At 40.1% G+C, this 20,941-nt stretch overlaps 1 protein-coding gene across 1 annotated transcript in view; it reads right to left on the bottom strand.

Annotated features, from left to right (window-relative positions):
- Positions 1–20,612, bottom strand: part of SH2D4B (SH2 domain containing 4B) — a 57,739-nt gene extending 37,127 nt beyond the window's left edge. Inside the window, exons 1-3 of the mRNA XM_066191552.1 lie at positions 20,429–20,612; positions 7,618–7,777; positions 6,396–6,543 (exon numbers count right to left, since the gene is read on the bottom strand). Coding sequence (XP_066047649.1) covers positions 6,396–6,543; positions 7,618–7,777; positions 20,429–20,612 — 492 coding nt within the window. The remainder of the gene's footprint in view (positions 1–6,395; positions 6,544–7,617; positions 7,778–20,428) is intronic.
- Positions 20,613–20,941: the final 329 nt, after the last annotated feature.

Genomic DNA, 20,941 nt, shown 5'->3' with positions numbered 1-20,941 from the left:
CCTGGCTGCTAAAAACATGAGCTGGGTGGACAGTTCATTATTTTTGAAAAGTTAATGCTTTTAGACAATGTTAATTTCAAAAACAAGCAGCTTCCTCAAAAAAAATGTCCTTTTTTATTATCTCTGTAGAATTAGTGATGGCACATTTTAGTTGCGAGGAAATGGCCCTATTATCTTCTTGAAAAAAAAATATGAGATCAACTGCTCTTTCTTCTTATGGGGAGAATATTTATTCATTTAGCTTCACTACCTGAAAAATTCAATACATCCAGTCTATTGTTCAGGAAGATGGACAGACACAGAAGCAGTCCTGGGTTATCAGAATATTTTCTATTCAACATCTTAAACCACAAGGTAAACTTAAAACGCGGGGGGGGGGAGGAGGTGGGGAATCAATCTCACTGCAGTTTCCCTGAATCACACAAGAGTTTTGTTTTAAGTTTGGGCTTGGTTTTTAATGTAGCTGTTGTTGAAACGTTTCTAGTAAAAAAGATGAAGCGTCTAAGAAAAACAAACAAAAATCCCACCCCACCCCCCAAAAAACTAGAATTCAGGTAGAGTTTGAGTTCTTAATGGAGGGCAACAATGCCAGCTGAGAAAATTCTACCTTTTTAACTGAGAAGGAGATTTAAGTTAAGGAAGAGACAACAACAAAAACTTAACACAGGCACTTGATTCTGAATTCACCAAAACTTTTTCACATTATTTTCCTTTTCACAGAAAGAGGAGATTTAACTTCTATTTATTGAATTAGTGCATAGACATTCAGGTATATTGCCCAACTCTTCCAAGGTGTGCGTGTGAGAAGAAACAATCCTTGCTGGTATGACACAGGAAAGAACAGTCATCCTTTTGTCAAGTAGGACTAAACAGTGCATGTTTGCATTTAAAATGAACAACAATTGAACTTATCACATTTACTCCCCTGGAAGAATACAGGCAGTACTATCTGCTTCTCCCCAGGAATCCAACCCTGCACATCAGAGCTTGGAGAGAAGAGCTATGATACCTACAAACCATATTCTTGCTGATAGCTGAGAGAGATTGTTCTCTGTGCCTGACCCTTTCAACTCTGCCAAAATAATTAGGAAGGTGACAATTCAGTACAGATTTGCAAATTTTTGAGAAATACCAAGCTGCCGAAACAAATCACACTGGCAATTCAACAGGCAGCAGTAATCCTCTCCAGCCTTTACTCCTCTGGAGAATTTGAACATGCTAAATGATCTTATCTATCCTCTGGCAGTCGAGATTTTACCACAAAGTTGTTTCTGTCTATGTGCGTCTCACCGTGTTTGACAGCTTTACTCACTCTAAATTATATATAATATTAGCCATGGTTAAGTTCTAATGTTTCAGTCCAAGGCAGATGAAAGGAGAATAGGTCATCATTTAGTTTTGCTGCAAAAAGATTTAAAAAAATACACTGAGGGAAAGGCAAAATGGAGCAGTGGGGTTTTCTACAGAGGAAAACTGGGCTTCTGGCTGCCACAGCCCTTGGGGTCTTTCTGGGGAGCCTTATGGGATGCAGGGCAGCTGAATGACCACCACCTGCTCAGGGCAAAACCCACAAGGTGTGCTTGTTACAACAGCCCTCTCTGAAGCAAATACAGCCTGGGATTCTCTCGGTGCCTCAGGCTGGCAGGAAGTGTCCTTGGCAGCCCTGAATGCTGCAGCCAGCCGGCTGCACTACAGCTGCAGCAAACCCCCTGAGCCCACTCAGCAACCACCTGGGCCAGGGAAGACATTCAGGCCACCTCAAACACAGCTGAGAGCCCTTAGGGACTCCTGCTCCGAGGAAGGAAATCTGGAAACCCCGGGCCCCAAGCTGCAGGACAGGCTGCTCTCAGCAAGGCTGACACCGCCAGCAGAGTTCAGCGATCAGGCTTCCCTCCAGACCCACCTGACAGGTGCCAAGAGAGCTCTGAGTAACCACAGAAATATGTCCAACTCCTCCCCAGCCTGTTTCTGAGAAAATTCTCTCACTTGCTTCAGAAAAGCAAGTGTTTGCAGAAGCATTATTTTCTTCTCTACTTCCAGCGTCTCAAAAGGAATGCAGGCTTTGCATCGCTTCACTGTGCATGTATTTGCACAGAGACAAATGTATGAAATTCACTCGTGCTTTATGCAGAAGCTATGAGATTTCTGCCATGGATGTGTCCCAGGACATGCTATTCACACATCTCATTCAAAGAGGTACCAGCTTACTCTGATTCGCAAAGACCCTGAGTTCCATGAGCTGGAAAACAAAGCTAAGGACTGCTCCTGAATGGGAGAGATCTGACATTTACTGCTCGTGCTGGAACAGGCTCTGCTCAAGTCATTTGCTATAGATCCAGTGACCATCTACTTAAAGTTTGTCTCCAGATCCTAGAGGTTCTTCACAGCTTGAATTCCTAACATGTAAGCTATTAGTGGCTCAGATTTTCCCATTTACCCATGGGAAAATTCCCATTTACCAAAGCATCTGAGCTTTGCTAGTTTTTACCAGCAATCCAGACTGAAGACAGTGGCTTCAGAAGCACAATCATTACTGATGTCACCGAGGAAGAGATTTTTCCTCCAAATTAATCTCATTTACAAGGAGGATAGAGAAAACCTGAAGTCCCAGGTCCCAAGCAAAACTAACAGCTGCTTCATTCCCGACATTGTTCAAGAGACAACAGCATAGGAAAAAATGAACTACTGAACTGTGATCATCCAAAAGGAAACAAAATGAAGTATTCCTGAATTATTGTAATTGCCATTGAAATAACCCAACTGAGGCACTTTCAGAATGAATTGGGTGCCGAACCCCAGCAAGAAGCTGTTGTCATGTTCCTAGATTCTAAATATGCTGTCGTTGGGAAAGAGTTCAATGCTTTCTTGGCACAGCAAAGCACAGAGCTGAACTTACAGCTTATTTGCACTTGGAGATAACAGTCCCACTCAAGTGCCTGACGTTTACTTGGAGACAAGAGGTTTTTTTCAGATCTAGACAGGATGCTCACTGCTCTATCATAAGAAGCCCACAGTACTCCAAATGGCAATGGTGACAGTTCACTGTATTCCTAAACTCTACATCTGGCAGCAATTTTCTGAAGAATCAGGTCCACAGAACTTGGGGGCACAATAAAGCATTCAGACATGTGTTGAAATCTCACCAAGCTCAATAGAAAGTGTATTTTTTTCTATTGAGCATAAGGTTAATTAGATATTTCCTGAACAGAAGCACTAATTGTTCTGTTCTCTGAAGGTTGATTCTCAACCCATCTTCTTTGATGAGACACATTTCATCTCCCAGGGAATTTTTAAGAAGGAATTTAGCTCTGCTGTCAACTGTGCTTATATTATTTAATTTGGCAGGTATCTGATGTTGTCATAAGGACAGTACTTTACTATTAATATTCTCTTGCATTATGTAGACCGCATGAAGACTGAACTGAGAGGAGATCTCTTTTATTTCTAAATGTAGCTAAAGGATACCCACCCCTGGCTGGATGACACTCACATCTTTAATTTGCCTTAGCTCTGCACATTGTTCAGAATCTTAATGACAGCTACTGATAACCGTAGAAAATTATGCCTGTGATCTCATAACCTTTGTGAATTAGCAAAAAGATTAATGATAGTAATTAGCTCTCTTATTTGTCCTTTGCAATAGGTGCATAAAAGAATAGCCGTCCTTAAACTGCAAAAACAGGGTAGTCAGCGTTTGTATTCTAGCATCATAAATTAAAGACAATTCTGCTTAAGAAACACCAAGGAAAGCAATACTTTTTGAGTAGTGCTGGAAAAGGAAATAGGGATCATCACTCACTTTGATATGTAAGATATCATTTATCTAGTGCAGACAGCCCTAACGTCCCATGATAGGTCAAGAGGAATAAAAGCATCTTAAAAAGGAGTGTCTGTGACACATATGGTTAGAAATTAAACATGCCAGCAGAAAGGAGACAGTTTCAATTTCCCAAGACAAACTGCTTCAAGAGGATGAAGCATTAGCCAAGACTGAACTTTCCATACCTCAGTCTGGAGACCTCTTTAAGCATGGTCTGGTCATCATCACAGAAGGATGATTACCAGTGCATTCAATACTTTAAAGCTGTTGAATCGAGCTTGCCTACATCTGCAAGCAAATCTGCAGCAAATTCCACACCTTTTTCTTCATTCTAGCAATTACTTCTGTCATACATCAGCAGATTCATTAACTCATCTTTTTCCCTGCATCTCAGTTGTATTCCCTCCTTGTAGCTGTATTTTCTTTTCCTGTCTAGATACCATGCAGAAGGTATAAGATCTGATCTTTCAAGAGCAAGTAACAGACAAGCTGCTTTTCTGAGTAGTAAAGGAGTGGTTTCAAAGCAGCAGGAAACAATCCTGCATTTGGATCTCTGCTGGTGGAACCCGGTCAGCCCAAGTCTTTCCTGACACTTCTCAAATTATAGACCCAACTGAAGAACCAATGCTGAAAGTGGAATTGGACTCTGTTGTTGGATTGATACAGGAAATTCTGGGAGAACACTTGATAAAGGGCATTTTAAAAACAATCACTGCATTATATCATGTTTCCAAACAAATTCTTTAAGCCAAAGAGTTCCTTTCTGCTGGGCCTCATTTTGAAAACTTTGGTCCATTTATTTAAATTTTTGTAAATTCTGTCTTCAAATGCTTGAGTTAAGAGGAACCATTGGGAAAGAAAGGGTTTCTACTTCCTTAATAGAATAAATACGTTGGCAACTTTAGGAAGAGAGATAAAGAAATCCTGGCCAAAGTTAAGTATTTGGAATCCAAAGTAGAAACTGAACCATAATCTCATCCCACTTCCAGCAGTGTTCCTTGTTCCTACCAGGCACACAGCTGAATGGAGGACACCTGCTCATGTCCTGGGAAACAGTGGAAACACAGATCACTGTGACATTCCCTTTCCATCAATTTGGAAATGAGCAGAATTTGGTGCCATTCTTTTTAATTATATCAACAACTGAACAACTAGTTTTCCTTAACAGAAAGCGGAGAATACTGGCCACTGAAAGTCTCAGAAGCTGCTCATTGTTCTCTTTGAAGCAGAGCAGTAACAGTGAGCTTGTGGACATCTTCCCATCAAGTGTCCTGTAAATCAGTCACAGAGATATAAGTGAACACCCTATCAGCCTTTGTTCAAGAGGGCTTTACTTTCCAGAGAGCAGAGGAAAGTGTTTAATTAGTTGCTCTGCTCATTATTCATACATTAATAAAGCACTTGAAAGGTATACTTTCATTACTCATTGACATCAGATTTCAAAGGCCCCATTCTCTCCTGTGAATTCAAATTAATTGTGCAAAGGTAAATCAGCAACTCCATGCAGTCTCCTCTGCAGGAGCTTCTCTGGCTTTGTGCTCCACAACCACCTCAAATCACAGGCCCGAACTCTGCAGAGTGACAAGAAATTTGCTGTTTGCAATCAAACCACAGAAACTTAACACCAAGTTTTCAGCATTCCTCCCATCACAGAGGGACAATGGGAAAAGTCTATCCCTGCTTTCCACACCTTAAATCACTGTACCAGGAAAGGAAGAAGAGACAGAGCCAGCTGTCAGCAGGGGAGGGTAATGTGGATGGAAGTTACTGGATCCTCGGAGTCAGATTTTCTACAGGCTTTCTCCATGGAAACTCAGCCTCACCAATCGTGCATTCCCAACAGGCACATCCCAGCCTCAGGAGAGAGTCATGACTTCTCTGCACGTTAATCCCATTTTATTTTACTTTCTCATTTTTAAACAATATTTTTATCTCTATCAAGTAATATGAAAGGGGTGAACAGAGGCATTTCCTATTGAGTTTTGAAATTGCTATTTTCAACTAGAAAATGTGACAAAAAAAGTTATTTCCAACCAACATTAAGATACTGTAACTGAGCTCATAGGAAGTTCACCATGCAGTCAATAAAAATCAGGCAAATTAACTTCTCCCAGCAAAGCCAACTGGACTTTTCCCATATGTTGAGTAGGGGAAGGATCCACCCCTCATTATTTTGAAGGAAGTAGTGACTCAGTTTTGAAGTTCATTATGTGAATAAACTCATCCAAAATACACAGAATACATTCAAGCAAACTAACTTAAAATGAGATCTTTCCCAATTGTACATTATTTTCCCCAGGATGATTCACCCAGCACAGCTGACTGAACAATTCTGTTAATGTGTGAGCTGAATAACCAGTTTGATTGTTCTGGCACTTCTGAATGAGACCTGTAATTTTTTCTCATCGCTCACCCAGCTGTTCTGCTGAACACCATGTAGCTATCTGTATATTCCAGAATGAAAAATTACAACTCTGGATTTTAAAGCTTATTAATAAGCATGCACTGAAGGTGACAAGAACTGTGAATCTGCATGAAAACACTATTAAAAAAACCTAAATTGCTCTATGCAAACCTTCAGTTCCTCCTGAATTTTTTCTTCCTCCAGTTTGGCTGCTTTCCGATCCTCCATTTCTATTTTCCATTTCTCTGCCACTATCCTGGCTTTTTCTTGAGCCATAGCATCACGGAATTTCTTTGTTATTTCAGCTTCCTTTTGTCTCCTTCAGAAAAGGATGTGAAAATAAAAATTTATTGCACTAGTTTTCTTTAATTGAGGATCAATACTTACTCACTGGTTACAATAAATAATTAGCATAAGACTTCATGGAAAGATGCAAGCAAAGAATTAAAATGTATTTAACAAGAGACCTACCATAAATTATATTTTAAGAAATCATCCATAAAGCAAAGAATTTACAATTTTTGATAAATTACTAATTAAAATAGCACTTCTAAGTTAGACAAATACTTCTTGGATGTCTTTAAGCCATACCTTATATTTTTCTATTAGTCTAGCAAAGCATAGTTGGGAATTTATTGTCTTTCAAATACTAGTACAAGTGTCTCCCAAATTCTTATGCTAGATTGTTTATTAGTACTGACAATGTTAAAAGAATTCAGAGCACAGGTTGAAGGTTTCAATCCCTCCTTAAATACGCAAGCACTCGAAGCAAGAATAATCTCACATGAAAAAGGATAACACAGAATAACCTGATATTTAAACAGTCACTTTTCAGTGCTGCACTACAAAGGGAAGTGTGTGAGGCAGGTGGCCTAATTCCTAACAATATCAAGCATCAAAACACTTTTGAATCTCCCCCAAACCTGCAAAGGCCCTGGTAGAATCCACATGGCACTTTGCATAATGAATTTTTGAACTGCTGGAATAAGAATTAATACATGCAAAATGCAAATAAAACCAATTTCAAAAAGGATTTTATGTACCAAACCCTCACTGTGGGCTCAGAACTGTGATATATAAAAAACAAAATCTAATTTAATCGTCTCAAAACCAGATTGCTTCATTTTTCTGTATTTACAGGCTGGTCAACGGTTTAGCTAAATTCCCAAAAAGAAAAAAGTTGGCACCGCTTTTTTTGCAAATGAGGGGTTTTGGCTTTTAGTAAACAATAAAAGCAAAACGACATTTTTAACACACTGAGAACCTGAGGAAACAAGTGAAAGGAAATGTCCACAAAACATACTTACCAGTTTTACCCACCATTACCTGCCACCCTTCTACAAGGTCACGTCTCCCATTATGCCACGTGGACCCTGAACTCTTAGATCCTCACCATAGTTCTTCTGCCTCCTTCTGTGCCTGCTGCCTGGCCCGCTCTGCTATGAGCTCCTCCGAGATCTGCTCGTAGGGTTTGTCCCCCGGGGCCTCTCCCATCACCCAGACCCAGACCTCGCCGTCCTGGCCCCGCAGCCACCGCACATGCTTGCCGTTACCTGCAACAGCCCAGAGCAAACCAAAAAACCTAAACACTGCCTCCAACCCACATAAACACACACCAAAAGATGGGAAACCTGCAATTTAGAAAACAGTAAACTTGAAATTTACAGCTTGGAAGAAAACATTGGTCAGTGGTCTGATGAAATCTTGAGATTTGACCAAATCTGGTGAAACTCTGGGGCAAAAAAATAAAACGGTTTTTATGCTAAGGATTACCCAGTCTTTAACGACTCACTATCCCACAAAAATAAAACTTATTAATTCAGGCATGCATTTCCCAGAATTCCAGAATTATGACCCCTTTTCAATCATTATATTTTCTTGCTTCACTCAGCAAGAAGTGTGGAAAAAGAGATGGGGCAAAACCAATAACCTTGTGTCACATTGTGACGTTATGTGATGAAAAATGCTTGGTGCACATAGAACCTTGAGTGTTGAACAGGTAAGAGAGGCTTCATGGGAACACCTTCAAAGAATGCAGGAATTTCCTGTTCCCACTGTGTGGAAGCAGGAGTTTCAAGGAGTCTGCATACTCAGAGCACATCACTCAGTGCTGCAGAGCCTGTTCTGCTCACAAAAGCAATTGAAACAGATTAAATTTCTGGTTCCGTTTTCATGACACAAACAACACAAGAATCTACAGTTACTGTGTTGACAGAGTGATTTTAAGAACACCAAAAAAACGTCTGAGAGCTCTTTACAAAACAGACCGCATTTGGTGAACCATCAAGTACAAGAACCAACTATAGGGCTACAAAGGGCACCAGATTAGACCCTACCTGAATACATTTTAATAGCTATTTACACTACCTGACTTAGCGGGATTTGGTCTTTTCCTTCTGCTTTTCTACATGCAATTCTCAAATATTATAAGCATTTTAGAGGCTCATAATAAGGAATTTGTAGAAACACCTCTTATACATCAATTTTTATGTTTTATTTCCTGCAGCTTTGTTGAAACAGTCCCTCACAAAAGGAGATTCTGCCACAAAGACAAGATGGACAGTGGATTTGTTTTAAAGAATTCTGACTACAAGGCCAGAAAGGGTCAGCATCTCTCATCATTCCCTGTATATTACAGTCCCCTAGACTTCATCCTCTCGCCCAAACATTGATATGAGAAAATTCAGCATCACAACATATGTTCTAAAAGGAATCTTGTCTCATTCGAAAACAAAGAAACGGACAGAGCACCATTTTCCTACCAAGTTTTTCTCCAGTGTTCCCATAAGAGTTAAAAGCCTGTCCTACCTGAACAGGCAGGCTTTGCTTCCACTTTTCCTCCATCCCTCTCTACTAGCATCAGCTTAGCTACTCTCACCTTCAGCTATCCCTTGTTCTGTGCGAGGACACATCCATTTAACTGGATTAAGTTTCCCAATGCACAATCAATAAAGTGTTTCTGACATGGCAGGCTGAAGGCAGAAAACTGCAGGAGGCAGTGGAGTGGGGCTGTTGACAGCAGCAGTGTCAGTGCCAGCCCACACTCGCAAGTGTTGACAATCCAGACTGAAGGCAATGAAGGGATCGGATCTCGCCATGAAAGCTAATATTCTGTGCCAAATTGGAAAATGTAATTTATACGAATCCCCAGCGTTGGCCTTAACGGTACTAACATCAAAGAGGAGTGGAAATTTAAGCTAATAGTGTTTTCCTTCAATAACTCTCAAAAGCATTTGCTCTTTCACAGTCTATCAGATTATGTCTCAGGTTATAAATGTGAATGTGCTTCATTGTGGTTCTTATTCTGTACATTTCTGTGTTCCTGTCAACACAACATTTATGCTGTATTTTTTGGATACAGCATTAGAATACCATCTGCTGAGACCTGACTGGCCATCTCACTACTTGCCTGCAAGGTTTTCACCTACTGCATTTCATGGTAAAGTATCTTGAGAAGTATGGAATTTCCATATAACCAAAGGCAGTTTTTGTTCTAAAAGCACAACATGTCTTCTCTCTTGTGAGGAATTTGAATATCCTAGTTGCTCTCCTTTATTTAGTACTTCAAAGAAAACATTGCAAACAACATACATTGTATTAATTGATTGATTCGTACCATAACTGGTGGATACAAAATACCACTCCAGTTCTGAGGAAATTTTGTATTTCTGTTCATTTATGAGCTTATCAGAGGGAACCAGGGAAAAAAAAACCAAACCACCAAACTTTTCAGGTAAGCAGACAAATTTTATCTTAGCTTTTCTCAAGGTTTTCTGTGCCAAAGGTTTATTAATGTGTTTCTCAGAGGCACAACTTAGCCATTGCAACCCAACCTGATAAAACAAATAGCTGATTTGTAGACCTGTCTTGAGAAATTGTTCTCTTCTTTTAAAACAATGGATCGTTTTTATAAAGTTCCAGCCAGTAGATGTATAAACTCCTTTGAAACCATCAGTACAACATATTGTTGGTTCAGCACTACACACAGTACAGAACTCCACATGCCTTCATTCAGATTTTTTTCAAGAAGTAAAGAAGGCCTTTTCACATCCAACCACCGAATTCACTTCAAGAAATTACTCCCATGCAAACCTTCCCTTAAACCCCTGCTCCCATAAAACTGCAGCTGGGCTTTACTGTACAGTCTGATCATAAAACTCAGTAGTTTCTTAGCACAAAATGACATCAAAAATGAGTGTGCAGGAAAAAAAAAAAAAGAGCACCTCAGGGAGAAAATCTGGCACTGTGAAAAGAGAATTTCTGCCAAAAAAAAAAAGCTTCCTCAGCCTGTAGAATCACATTCACAGTGAGAGGGTCAGCTCTTCTAGCCTCATGATATTTTAAACTGCAGAACCTATGGCAAGATCAAGAAAATCAAGAAAATCTAGAAAATAGTTTTCCCTAACACTTGTTGGAAACTAGTGTTTTCTGCTTTGCAAGCAGGGAATTCCCACTACTGAGGAGTGATTATAACAAAATAATTCCTGCTTTAAAGTGCCTCTCAAATATTACCTTTTGTAAAAGCTTATAATTTTTAAATTACAAATCTTTCAAAATAAGATGTTTTGTTAAAACACTTTATTTCCAAATGAAAGAGAAATACACAAAAATGAAAAATTCAACTAACCATAGAAGGAAGAGACAGGTCCTGACGAAACAAATTTGAAATATAGATGAAAAGGAGGCAAGAGAACCTCATGTTTCCTGCTCAGGGGCATGCTTCTGAGCCCAGTCACAAAGCCTAATGCAGAGTCAGGAAACAAAAATTAAATCTCTTGAGCCCTGGTCTTGTGCCCTGATCACAAAAGCTTTTTTTTTCTTCTTGAAAAGACTGTGGCAGGCTGCAAATAATAACCTTTAGGAAGTAGTGGACATCAAACTTAGTCTGGACTGGGGAGTAGAAATTGAATTATTTTAGAAACAAGCGCTGCTTTGTCAGGAAAACTTAGTGAATATTTTACCAGGTCTTCCCCATCCCCTCTCTTCAGATCACTGATATATCAGCTTTAATATTCCACCGTTTTCCACCCAAAACAACTTTGTAGCACTGGAAGACAACATAAACTTTTGAAGTTCTTTTTACCTGAAGCTCATCCATAAATTAGTATCTCACATGGAGCTCCTCTAAATCTACACCTATACTGCTTTGAGACCAGTAAAGTGGCTTCTGGCTCCTTTACCCCAGACAAATGCCAGGCCAGAAAATGCAAAATCAGATCTCTCAAATTTGCAGCACAAAGGGATCACAGTGAAAACTTTCCTGGAGAACTAAAGCCAGAACCATCAGCAACTCAAGTTTGTACATATAAACGCACACAATCAAAAATAAGACCAAATCATTTTTCTATTTGTCTGCTGTCTGCACAGTCAATTCTCTAGTGTAAAGCAATGCCCCAGAGAGCAGTAGGAAACTCGAGCTCTCACCTACAAGAAAGATCACGAGGCTCTGCCAGCAGCATTCCTGGTCCCATACACAGAGTGCTGGAGTGCCACCAGGAGCTGAGCCTTGGGGCACCAGAGGCTGCTCTCTGTGCTGCCCCAGGGCCAGCAGGGCATTGTCACCTCGTCCCTGCCGTGGCAGAGCACTGCCAGGGGACAGCGACCCTGCTGCATACCTGGGGACAGAGAGAAGAACCACAGTTGATGGGGGCAGGACAGGGAATCCCAGCTGTGTGCAGAGCTCGGGCTGTACTGCCTTCCAACCCCATCAGCTCAGACCTGCACATTGTGTCTGAGGCTTGAAACAAGCAGAGACACACCAAGGAGACCTGGCCCCATGCTGCCTCTGCCAACTGGAGCACAGCAGCTGGGCCGCTCACTGGGTTCAGGAGTTTTATGTGTTCTTGGACTCCTTTTTCACATCTCCAAACAGAAGTGCTTTGGAAATACTGGTCATCAGAGCAAATAGAATACTGCTTGAGTCAGCTTCCTTTCTCCAAGCTTGGTCACCATTGCTTTAACAGGCAGAGAATCCTCAGCACCTCCCGTTTGTGATCCATCCCCAGTGTTTACACGGGAGCTATTCCAAGGAGCTAGAGGCCTGGTGTGGTGTCAGGATTCCCAGTTGTACCATCACCCAGTCTGCCTGCTTAGTCCAGCAAAGTGACAGAGAGCATCAAGCACCCTCCTGCCTTTCTATGGTAGGGAATGCCACTGGCTGTACACTCAGAAAATTATGTGATCACTGATTTATAATCTCAGAAGCATGGGACAGCATTCAAATTCTGCTGAATGTTGTACTAAAGAATCTGCTATTTCCATGAACAGCCTTGTTTCTCTGGGCTTCCCATCATAATTCTCCTGCTTGGAAGCTACAGATCACTTTAACAGCAATTGACTGTCCTTCCTCACCCACTGGGAAGCTTTGTAGTCACACAAGTATCTTTTGACTCTCTACAGAAAACATCTCTATTCTTTTCTCTCTCTGGGCTAGAAAAAAACTCCTGAAATTTATTCTGCATTTGAAATAGGCTGCATGTGCATTAAAAGCCTGATCTACTTTCACCATGAGAACTAAACCATAGCTCGTGGAGTTTGCTGTGTTTGTAGGGTTGTGGTTTTTTGTTCGGCAATTCAAATATCTGGTATGTTCTGGTCTAAGCACAATGCCCTTTACTTGAGATTTCTTGGCTTTCCAAGCAAATTATTTTTATGGCTTCTCTAAAGTAGAAGCTTGAACGTTGTTAGTCTGCAGGGTAGATGAGGTTCCATTCAGAGTTTCATTAGCTAAAGGACATGTGTTAGAAGCACATTGATTAGGATGAAAATGAGGATGTGAGCTTTAGGCTGTTCTCAATTCCTTGAGCTTAGCCAATATAAGTATTGAATCATCTTTTTTTTTTTTTTTTACAAACACACAAACAGAATTTCACTTCTTTCTAAGGAGAAAACCTAGGAAATTGCTGTGAATGTTTTTGAGAGACTATTCAAAGGACAAAATGCACTTCTCAAAACATTAACTGCTGTAAATCCATTAAGATACACAGAGAATAACTAGACGGTAATGAGGAAAGTAATGAAAATAACATCATCCCACAATAAACTGAAGATCTACAATTAATTTGTGCTCTGCCCCTGCTAATAGTCATGGGAGCATAGAATCCTTTTTTTTTTTCCCAAAATACGTTCAAAAAACCCCTTCATTTCAATTCTTAAGAAGAATGGGGGGAAATTCTGCCCCTAACATTTCAATTTACACACCTTTGAATTTCAACACTATGTTATGTGCCTTTCTATTTAGGGGAGGATTTGCAAAGGGAGAAAGAAATTCAGCTGATTACATTAATATCTCAATAAGGGTTGCAGGATTTCAGCATTGCTGAAAAATCAGCCTTTTATGGCTCTCCAGCTGCTTCCTGATCATATAACAAACTCAATCTTCTGTTTATGGAATTACAGCCTGTTACCATGGAAATAATTATGCTGCAATAAACCCCTGCAGGATCAAATAAAGGGAGAGTGACAGAAGAGAGCAAATATTAAGGGAGGAAACAGTTACTGAGATAAGACTCTGATAATTAACAAATGTAGCAGGGATAACTGTACACAACACTCAGAGGTAAGTGGGTTTGCATTAGGACATGGCATGTATATACACAACATACACACAGTGGTTTGCATGTTAGAAACCAAAAAGAAGAAGAAAAAAAAAAAAGAAACACAGAAATAAAATATGCCATTTCAATGGCATCTATCCAGTATGTTCCAAATAATTTTGTGGCTCCCTGGCCAAGGCACACTGCTACATGTAAAAATTTTGTAATTGGCCCAATTTCAACTATGTGATGATATTCAAAACTCTTTCTTAAAGACATTGTTCTAACTCCTGGTACAATCTAGAAGCAACTTCTTGTCTGTCCATTTTAATGGCTGGCCCTTTCACTGTAAACAGCATAAAAACATAGGTAAACATCAGAGGAAAAAGGAAGGTTTTAAAATCATTCCCATCAGTATCACTCATTTGAGATTTTTTTCTTCATTAAAAAACATCAAGAACATAGCACCATATTTTCTGATTCTTCATCCAAACTGAATCTTGCAAAGTGTAAAAAGCTATATATAGGGCTTGGTTTCCCACACAGACCTATCACAAAGCTTCCAGGTTTTCCTTTTGAGAATAAAATAAAACCAAGTCTGCATGGCTGCTTCAGGGTCTACAGGAAACTCAAAGCAGGGTTCTGGGTCACAGAATGAACAGGGAAATATGGATCACTCTATGCACCAGGCTCTCCTGATTAATGCAGCATGGCAGCTTTGCACTGACTCCTTTTGTCAGGCACACAGGACACAGAAGCAGGGAGAACTGTACCTTACAGTGAGGCTTTTTAGCACCACAGCAAAGAAGTGGACTGAAAGGTTATTGAACTACCGTCAGTGTCTGGGTAAATCCATTGCTGACTTGAACACATTGAGTTTTCCTGTACCTTCCAAATCCTGCTCTCAAAACTTTGTCCTTGAATCTTTCAGTCATTTATGTTAAAAAACGGCAAAATCGGCAAGAAAATATTGAATTAGCTTGGGAAAATCCCATTCTCCCCTTGGTCACAGTTGTGCCCTCTTTCCATATCAAGTATTCATGAGTTTGCAGAGAGTCACAACCTCATATCATTACCAGGGCACAGTATGTGGGAGAAAGTCCAACCCTGCGGTGTCCAGACAGGCAGAGGAACACAGTAATGCCCTCCACTCCATGCCCAAGGCTCCACTAACACAGCAGCCTCTCTCAGAGAGATGCCATCTGCCCCAGGGAACAGGAGCACTGAGGACTGCACGTGCGCAGGAGAAGGCCCCAGGTAGGCAGCAATATTCTGCTGTCACTTTTCTGCAAAACAGAGAAATCAGCTGCAGGAAAAGATACAAAATCTAAGAGCACACACTTATGGCTGATCACAGGAGGTGGGAGAAGTCCCTCTGGATTTGTTCTATCTGGTGCCTTCCTAGGTCATGCAGCAGTTGGAGGTCTGCTGTCAGCCCCAGATTCAGAGAACTGAGTTTGGAAGCTGCTGTCTAACCCTACCTCAACACTCAGCCACTCCAGGCAGGGGCCCCGAGCAGCTCAGTTCTGGCCCAAGGTACAGAGCACTAATAAAGCCGCAGCATATCTCCAACTTCTCTCCATCGTATGTGTGACATTAAAACTTATCCAATGACTTCAAATTAGGTGGCTCAGTACCCTAATAAAAATTGTTTTAATGTTCTTGCTCATGTTCTCATGCTACTTTTCCATCCGTATCTGGATTGGAAACAAAGGACAGGACTCCACAGAATCCAAAACCACATAATGCCAGAAATTTCAGAAATACTAAGGTCTGATGCCTCTGGTTAGACTCATATCCAGTGATAGAGAGACAGAGACACTGAACACTGACAGGAGCTTGTCTCCAAAGGAGATAAAATCTTAGCTAAGTATTACCAGGGTCTTTAGAGTCCTGAGCATAAATAAGGAATACATTTCCAAGTTCAAAGTCAGAAAAAATGTCACTGCATGTCCACCCACTGAAACACAAGCCCACTCACTGGCCTTCCTCTGACACTGATGTATTCTCCAACCATCCACTTGGGATAGTTGAAATACTTGCTTCCAAATAGCATCATCTATTCTCTAATGATTTTCTAACACACATGTCATTTAGATAGATAAATTATTTTCCAACCATGCTGTGATTAGCCTACCCTATTTTCTCCCAGCTACTCTTGTTAAGGACAGGTAAATAAGAGCGTTTACAAATAGCTTCTTTCTAAGCACCAAGAGCTGCAGTTCACAATGAATAAATAGAAATAACTGCAGAAATGCTATTGAAATAACAGCAGCAGACCAGCATTACGTCCCCTCCCACATGACTGTCCTTCAGCAACCTAATGCTCAATAGTTTTTGAGATCTCATTTTGGGAATGCTGACAACTCTGGGTACTGCATCAGTGTCAAAACCCAAATTGGCAGAGTCCTCTGCTTCCTCTCAGCTCAGCTGTAGTGGCTAAAGGGCTCCTGCCTAATCACATAAATATGTTTCTTTGCAAATTGCAAATCTGCCTGTCAGTCAATTCTCAGAAAATCCCAAAGGGGTCTTGAAATTTTGAGAAGACTTCTCTCAGTGATTTTAGCAAAGTAAGAACAAGCAAACTGTTTTATTACAATGAAGATTTGTTCCTGAAACATCTGCCCAGGAGCAATTTGTAAGTGAACTGAAGATGGACTTCCAAGAATTCAGCTCACCTGTGATGCTATTTCAGCATCAGCCAGCAGTCATTATTTAATTAAATCTACAAAATATTTTCTTTACCTTGAATAAGCTCACTAAATGATGTCATTTCGGGAGGATCCACATGATCCCCAAATTCTGCTAATACTTTTAGGCAAGGTACAAATAGCAACAAACAAACAAACAAAAAAAAAAAAAGGGACAATTTATTCAATATCTTCAAAAGGAAATACTTCATGCTGAAATGATGTCATACATTGCTTCCCTTTAGACATCAATCTGTGTGTTTTTTAAATGACAAAGAAATTAAAACTGTTGAATAATCTGAACACATTTCATTCACTCCCAAAGTGAAATAACTCCTTCAACATTGACTCATTCTGTTACTAATTTCAATTTTAACCTTTTCTCAAGATACATGGAACCAAACAATCCAAATACAGACGCAGGCACCATTTAGCATTTACTGCAGGTGACTAATAATATTTTCTTTAGAAATTAAGAATAAGACTACACAGATGGGCACACGATTTGGCTTGCTAAACACTCTGAACAACTTACATCTTATTTCATGGTTTGGGCTTGTTTTCTAAACAGCAAATTTCATAGTACTGAATAGGACATTTATGGACAACCTGCACTCAATGGCACTGCTTTAAAAGCCAAAGCAGATTTGGGGCCTTTGGTAGCTAGTTTCCAAACAATTAAAAAATGATCAGGCTAATGAGCATTCCCTAAGTCTGTTGATGATTTTAACTCTAGCACAAGGCCTTTCTCACCTGCATATGCCCATGTTTTTGCCCCCTCTGCTCTTGTGGCTTCCATAGGAGAGCACACTTAAAACACAAGAACACTTCATCCTCAAGTCACCATAGGAAACCAAAACTGAATTCACAATCACTGCTTTGTTTTGAAAACTCCAAGCCTTTTGCTGTGCTGCTGGGTGCACACATCCCACTGGAGTTAAGCTCTTGAATCCATGGGGAATTGCAGCTGCTGGGGTATAGAACTCCAGATCAAGCAGAAGTCACTTTTCAGAGCACTTTTATTTAGAGAAGGGTCCATTGTCATTAACAGCTTTTGTTCAACCTCACTGTATCCCACCCCAAAAAAGTGGGGAAAAAAGTTTTCATATGTGGCTTTTCAAACTTTGAGGAAAACAGAAGGATTTGAAAGGTAGTGCTACAAAGATTATTCCAGTTTAATTAGTATAAAATTATTTTATACAAACACTATGCTGCATTTACAAGCAACATCCACATTTTCCTGTCAACTATAAACTTTCAGGAACTCAGCAATAGGGATATTGAAGTCTCACATCTATTCTACTCTTTCAGGCTACAAAGATATCTAGAAACTCAGAGTAACTCCTGGCCTAAAGAAAGTAGCATGAACATAAAAAGTGTCATGAAGCAGAGTAAAAAAAAAGAAAAAAAAACCCCTCAGATTAAAAACCTCAAATCCCTCAGTTTCAAGGGAATAAAGAACATGTAATTGTGGTAGCTTTGCATTTCTTGGTAGCCACAAAACAGGAGTAAAACCACTCTATTTTCTGTGTAACAGGGGAAGAAGATCTGGAAATTCACTAATATATTGAGGGCAAATGAAAATTAAGCAGCTTAAAGGTCAAAAAAATGATGATGCCAATTGTGTTCTAGGAAAAAATATTTTAAGATAAAAAAATATTATTGGCATCTCTGACCCCTTGAGTCTATAGGCAAGACTATTGCACAGTAATTACAATTTTATATCCACAATTTGCAGTTGGCTTTTTTATCTTTCCTGTTTTAAACAAGAAACCATCTTCACTGAGACCATTTAAGACCACACTGTGGAACTGTGCAATAGAAATCAGTTAAAAGTATCTGTTCTGTTAATGACCAGCACACCTGAAAGAACTTGTATTTTCTAACTCGGGTGCACATCAGTTCATGAAAGTAAAAAAATATTTCCAGCAGAACCAGATGCCTGACTTGCAAATCTGATTCCAATAGTTCTTCACTATAGTTCTGAAGAAATCTCCTAACAGTGGGCAAAAGTCAAACCTAAGCAATACCTTTAATTGGCAATTTAAGAAGGTAAAATGGAAATGGGTTTTTGTGAAATTTAACTCAATGTGTATTTGTGACTACTTTTGTCAGAGCAAATATAATCTATAGGGTACTCTGCTGCTCTCCTTTCTCCTATTCCTTATAAATCAGAAAATTAATCACCCAGAAAATGGTCTCCTGTAGTAGGAAGCTGAACAGGTTTAATGTATAATTTATATATGGAAATGTAGGTGTCAACACTGTGACAATTCATCAGATAAATATTTTTGCAGTTAGAGTTTTCTGTATGTCTCCCTCAAAGAAGGAGAGTGATACAGATTATCTCAATGATACAATGTTGTTTTGGTATGTGGAGCTGAACTGCATTTATAATTTTTTCTCAGCTACAAATCAATCAAAATGAACAAGGCTTTTGTGCTATATGAGAGAAGCTGTTCTGATGCCATCCCTATCAAAGAATCATTCAAAGTGAGAGCACTAACGTGGAAAAAAAAATAAACAGAACGAGGTTTTCTAACATCTACTTTGCCACCTGTGAGGGGACATTTTAATCTCCTGCTAAGGCTGACTATAGAGTGTTCTGGACATCCCCCCCTCGGTTTAAGGCTACCACTGCAACCTAGTCCAATCACTTCACGCAGGTCTGCGTTTCATGTGAGTCCTGGAAAATAGTTTTGCTTTGAAGCACATTTCTAATAATAGTCTTTGAATTGATAACTGTCTAAGGGGCACTTTGTAAGGGGCAAAAGGTCTAGGTATTTCAAGTCTGACAACTGAATCCACCAGTGTCTCTGTATTGGGGTGTTTCTACCATGGGTGTGTACAAATAAGCAACACTTGAAATGCTGATTGCAGACCCATAAACATTAAAGAGCTTTCTCAAAATCAGCTACCAAAAGTAATAAGAAATTTTGAATATTCAAGCTTTAATAGATTTAAAGATAGGATAAGATCTTTGGCAGGGGAATGGGTGTTTGACATATCTCTGTGACATCTCCTTGTTGACTGAGGAATCACTGTAGTTACATTTCCAAGATGAAAATGTTTTCTGTCTTACACTTGCTTAACAGCTTCAGCCTATGAATGGGGGGAAAGAGCTGGAAAGCCACTTAATTCCTTGCTCTTTTCTCTAAGTAAGTATTTCTGTTTATCTAAAACCACTTGCACCCAAGGCCAGTCAGTTGGAAAAGACATCTGGAGAAGTTATTTTCTGCTGTTTCTTCCATCATTCTCCTATTCACTTTTCAAGTCAACACGCACATTCAGCATTCATAGCAGCCTCTGGGAGGAGCTCCATATTTTAATTACATATTGCATGCTAACACATTTCTGGTTTCTTCCCTTTGGTTTTGGTCATTGGCTTGCCACACTATTATCCTATTCCCTAAACAATCCTATTCCCAAACAAGTTGGAGACTATTTACTAATACAGTTGAAAATTCAGTCTCATATGGTATGGCTGTTTTGGTATTATATTTATTCACAAAGAGCCCTTCATAACGAGCTCAAATTCATAAAATTGTTTCCTACTCCAGCCAGATGGAAATATTTACTTCTAAGTCAAAAAACTGCAACAGCACAGGATTTTTTCTGACCTGCAGTGAGGGATGAGTATGGCAGGTGGAAAAAAAAAAAAAGCCTTACGAGTAGTGGAGGAACTTGGTCGTGATAGATAAGTTACCACTGACAGAACATCAGCAGTGACTCCTGGCTTTAACAGGGACTTCAAAGCAATTCCCCTTACTCCATCAGTAAGATACTCCCAAAAGAAAGGACCAGCCTGGAGATACAAGGAACAGGAACCTGGTGCTTTTGCTGCCCCAGACTGCCATTTTGCCCATGGGGACAGCTGGCACTCATCCTTGCAATCTCTTCCAGATGCCTGGTGCACCACAGCCAGTTGCAAGCCCACCATCCCCAGCTCTGAAGTACAGAAGGAGGTCACAAATCTTACTCTGGTTGCGCCTTGCTGTCTTTCTCAGCACAGCCTCCTCCATTCGGGCTTTTTCTTCCCTTTCCCTCCAGCGCCTCAGCTGCTCTTCTCTCATCTTGTAGAACAAGATCTGCTTCTGCTCCTCGTTCAGCTCTGCCAGGAGCTCAGGGTCAATATACATATCACGCAAAATTTGCTGCAGCATGACGACTCCAAAAAAATAAAAATAAAAAAGACAAGGAAAAACAAAAGAGAGAAGAGAAACCTGCTTCCAGTTATACCCACTACAGTGACAAAACCCCACTGATGGCACTCCAGAAAGCAAATTGCAGCAAAGGAGCTCTCCCACGCCTGCCTGCCCAGGAGAAGTTTGATTCCTGCTCTGGCCCTTTTTGTGCAGGCATATTCTGCTCCTTGTCTTGACAGGGACAGAGTTCTTTGCTTATCTCATCCTCCAAAGGTAGGGACAGGTGTCAAGTGAGTGCAAGAAAAATGAACAGAGCAGGCTAGGGAAAAAACACATAAAATGAAAAG

The sequence above is a fragment of the Chamaea fasciata genome, unplaced genomic scaffold (genome assembly GCF_029207755.1).
Source record: "Chamaea fasciata isolate MVZ Bird 193981 ecotype frontalis unplaced genomic scaffold, bChaFas1.0.hap1 SCAF_9, whole genome shotgun sequence".
NCBI classification, from domain to species: domain Eukaryota; kingdom Metazoa; phylum Chordata; class Aves; order Passeriformes; family Sylviidae; genus Chamaea; species Chamaea fasciata.
This window is presented reverse-complemented; position numbering and strand designations above follow the sequence as displayed.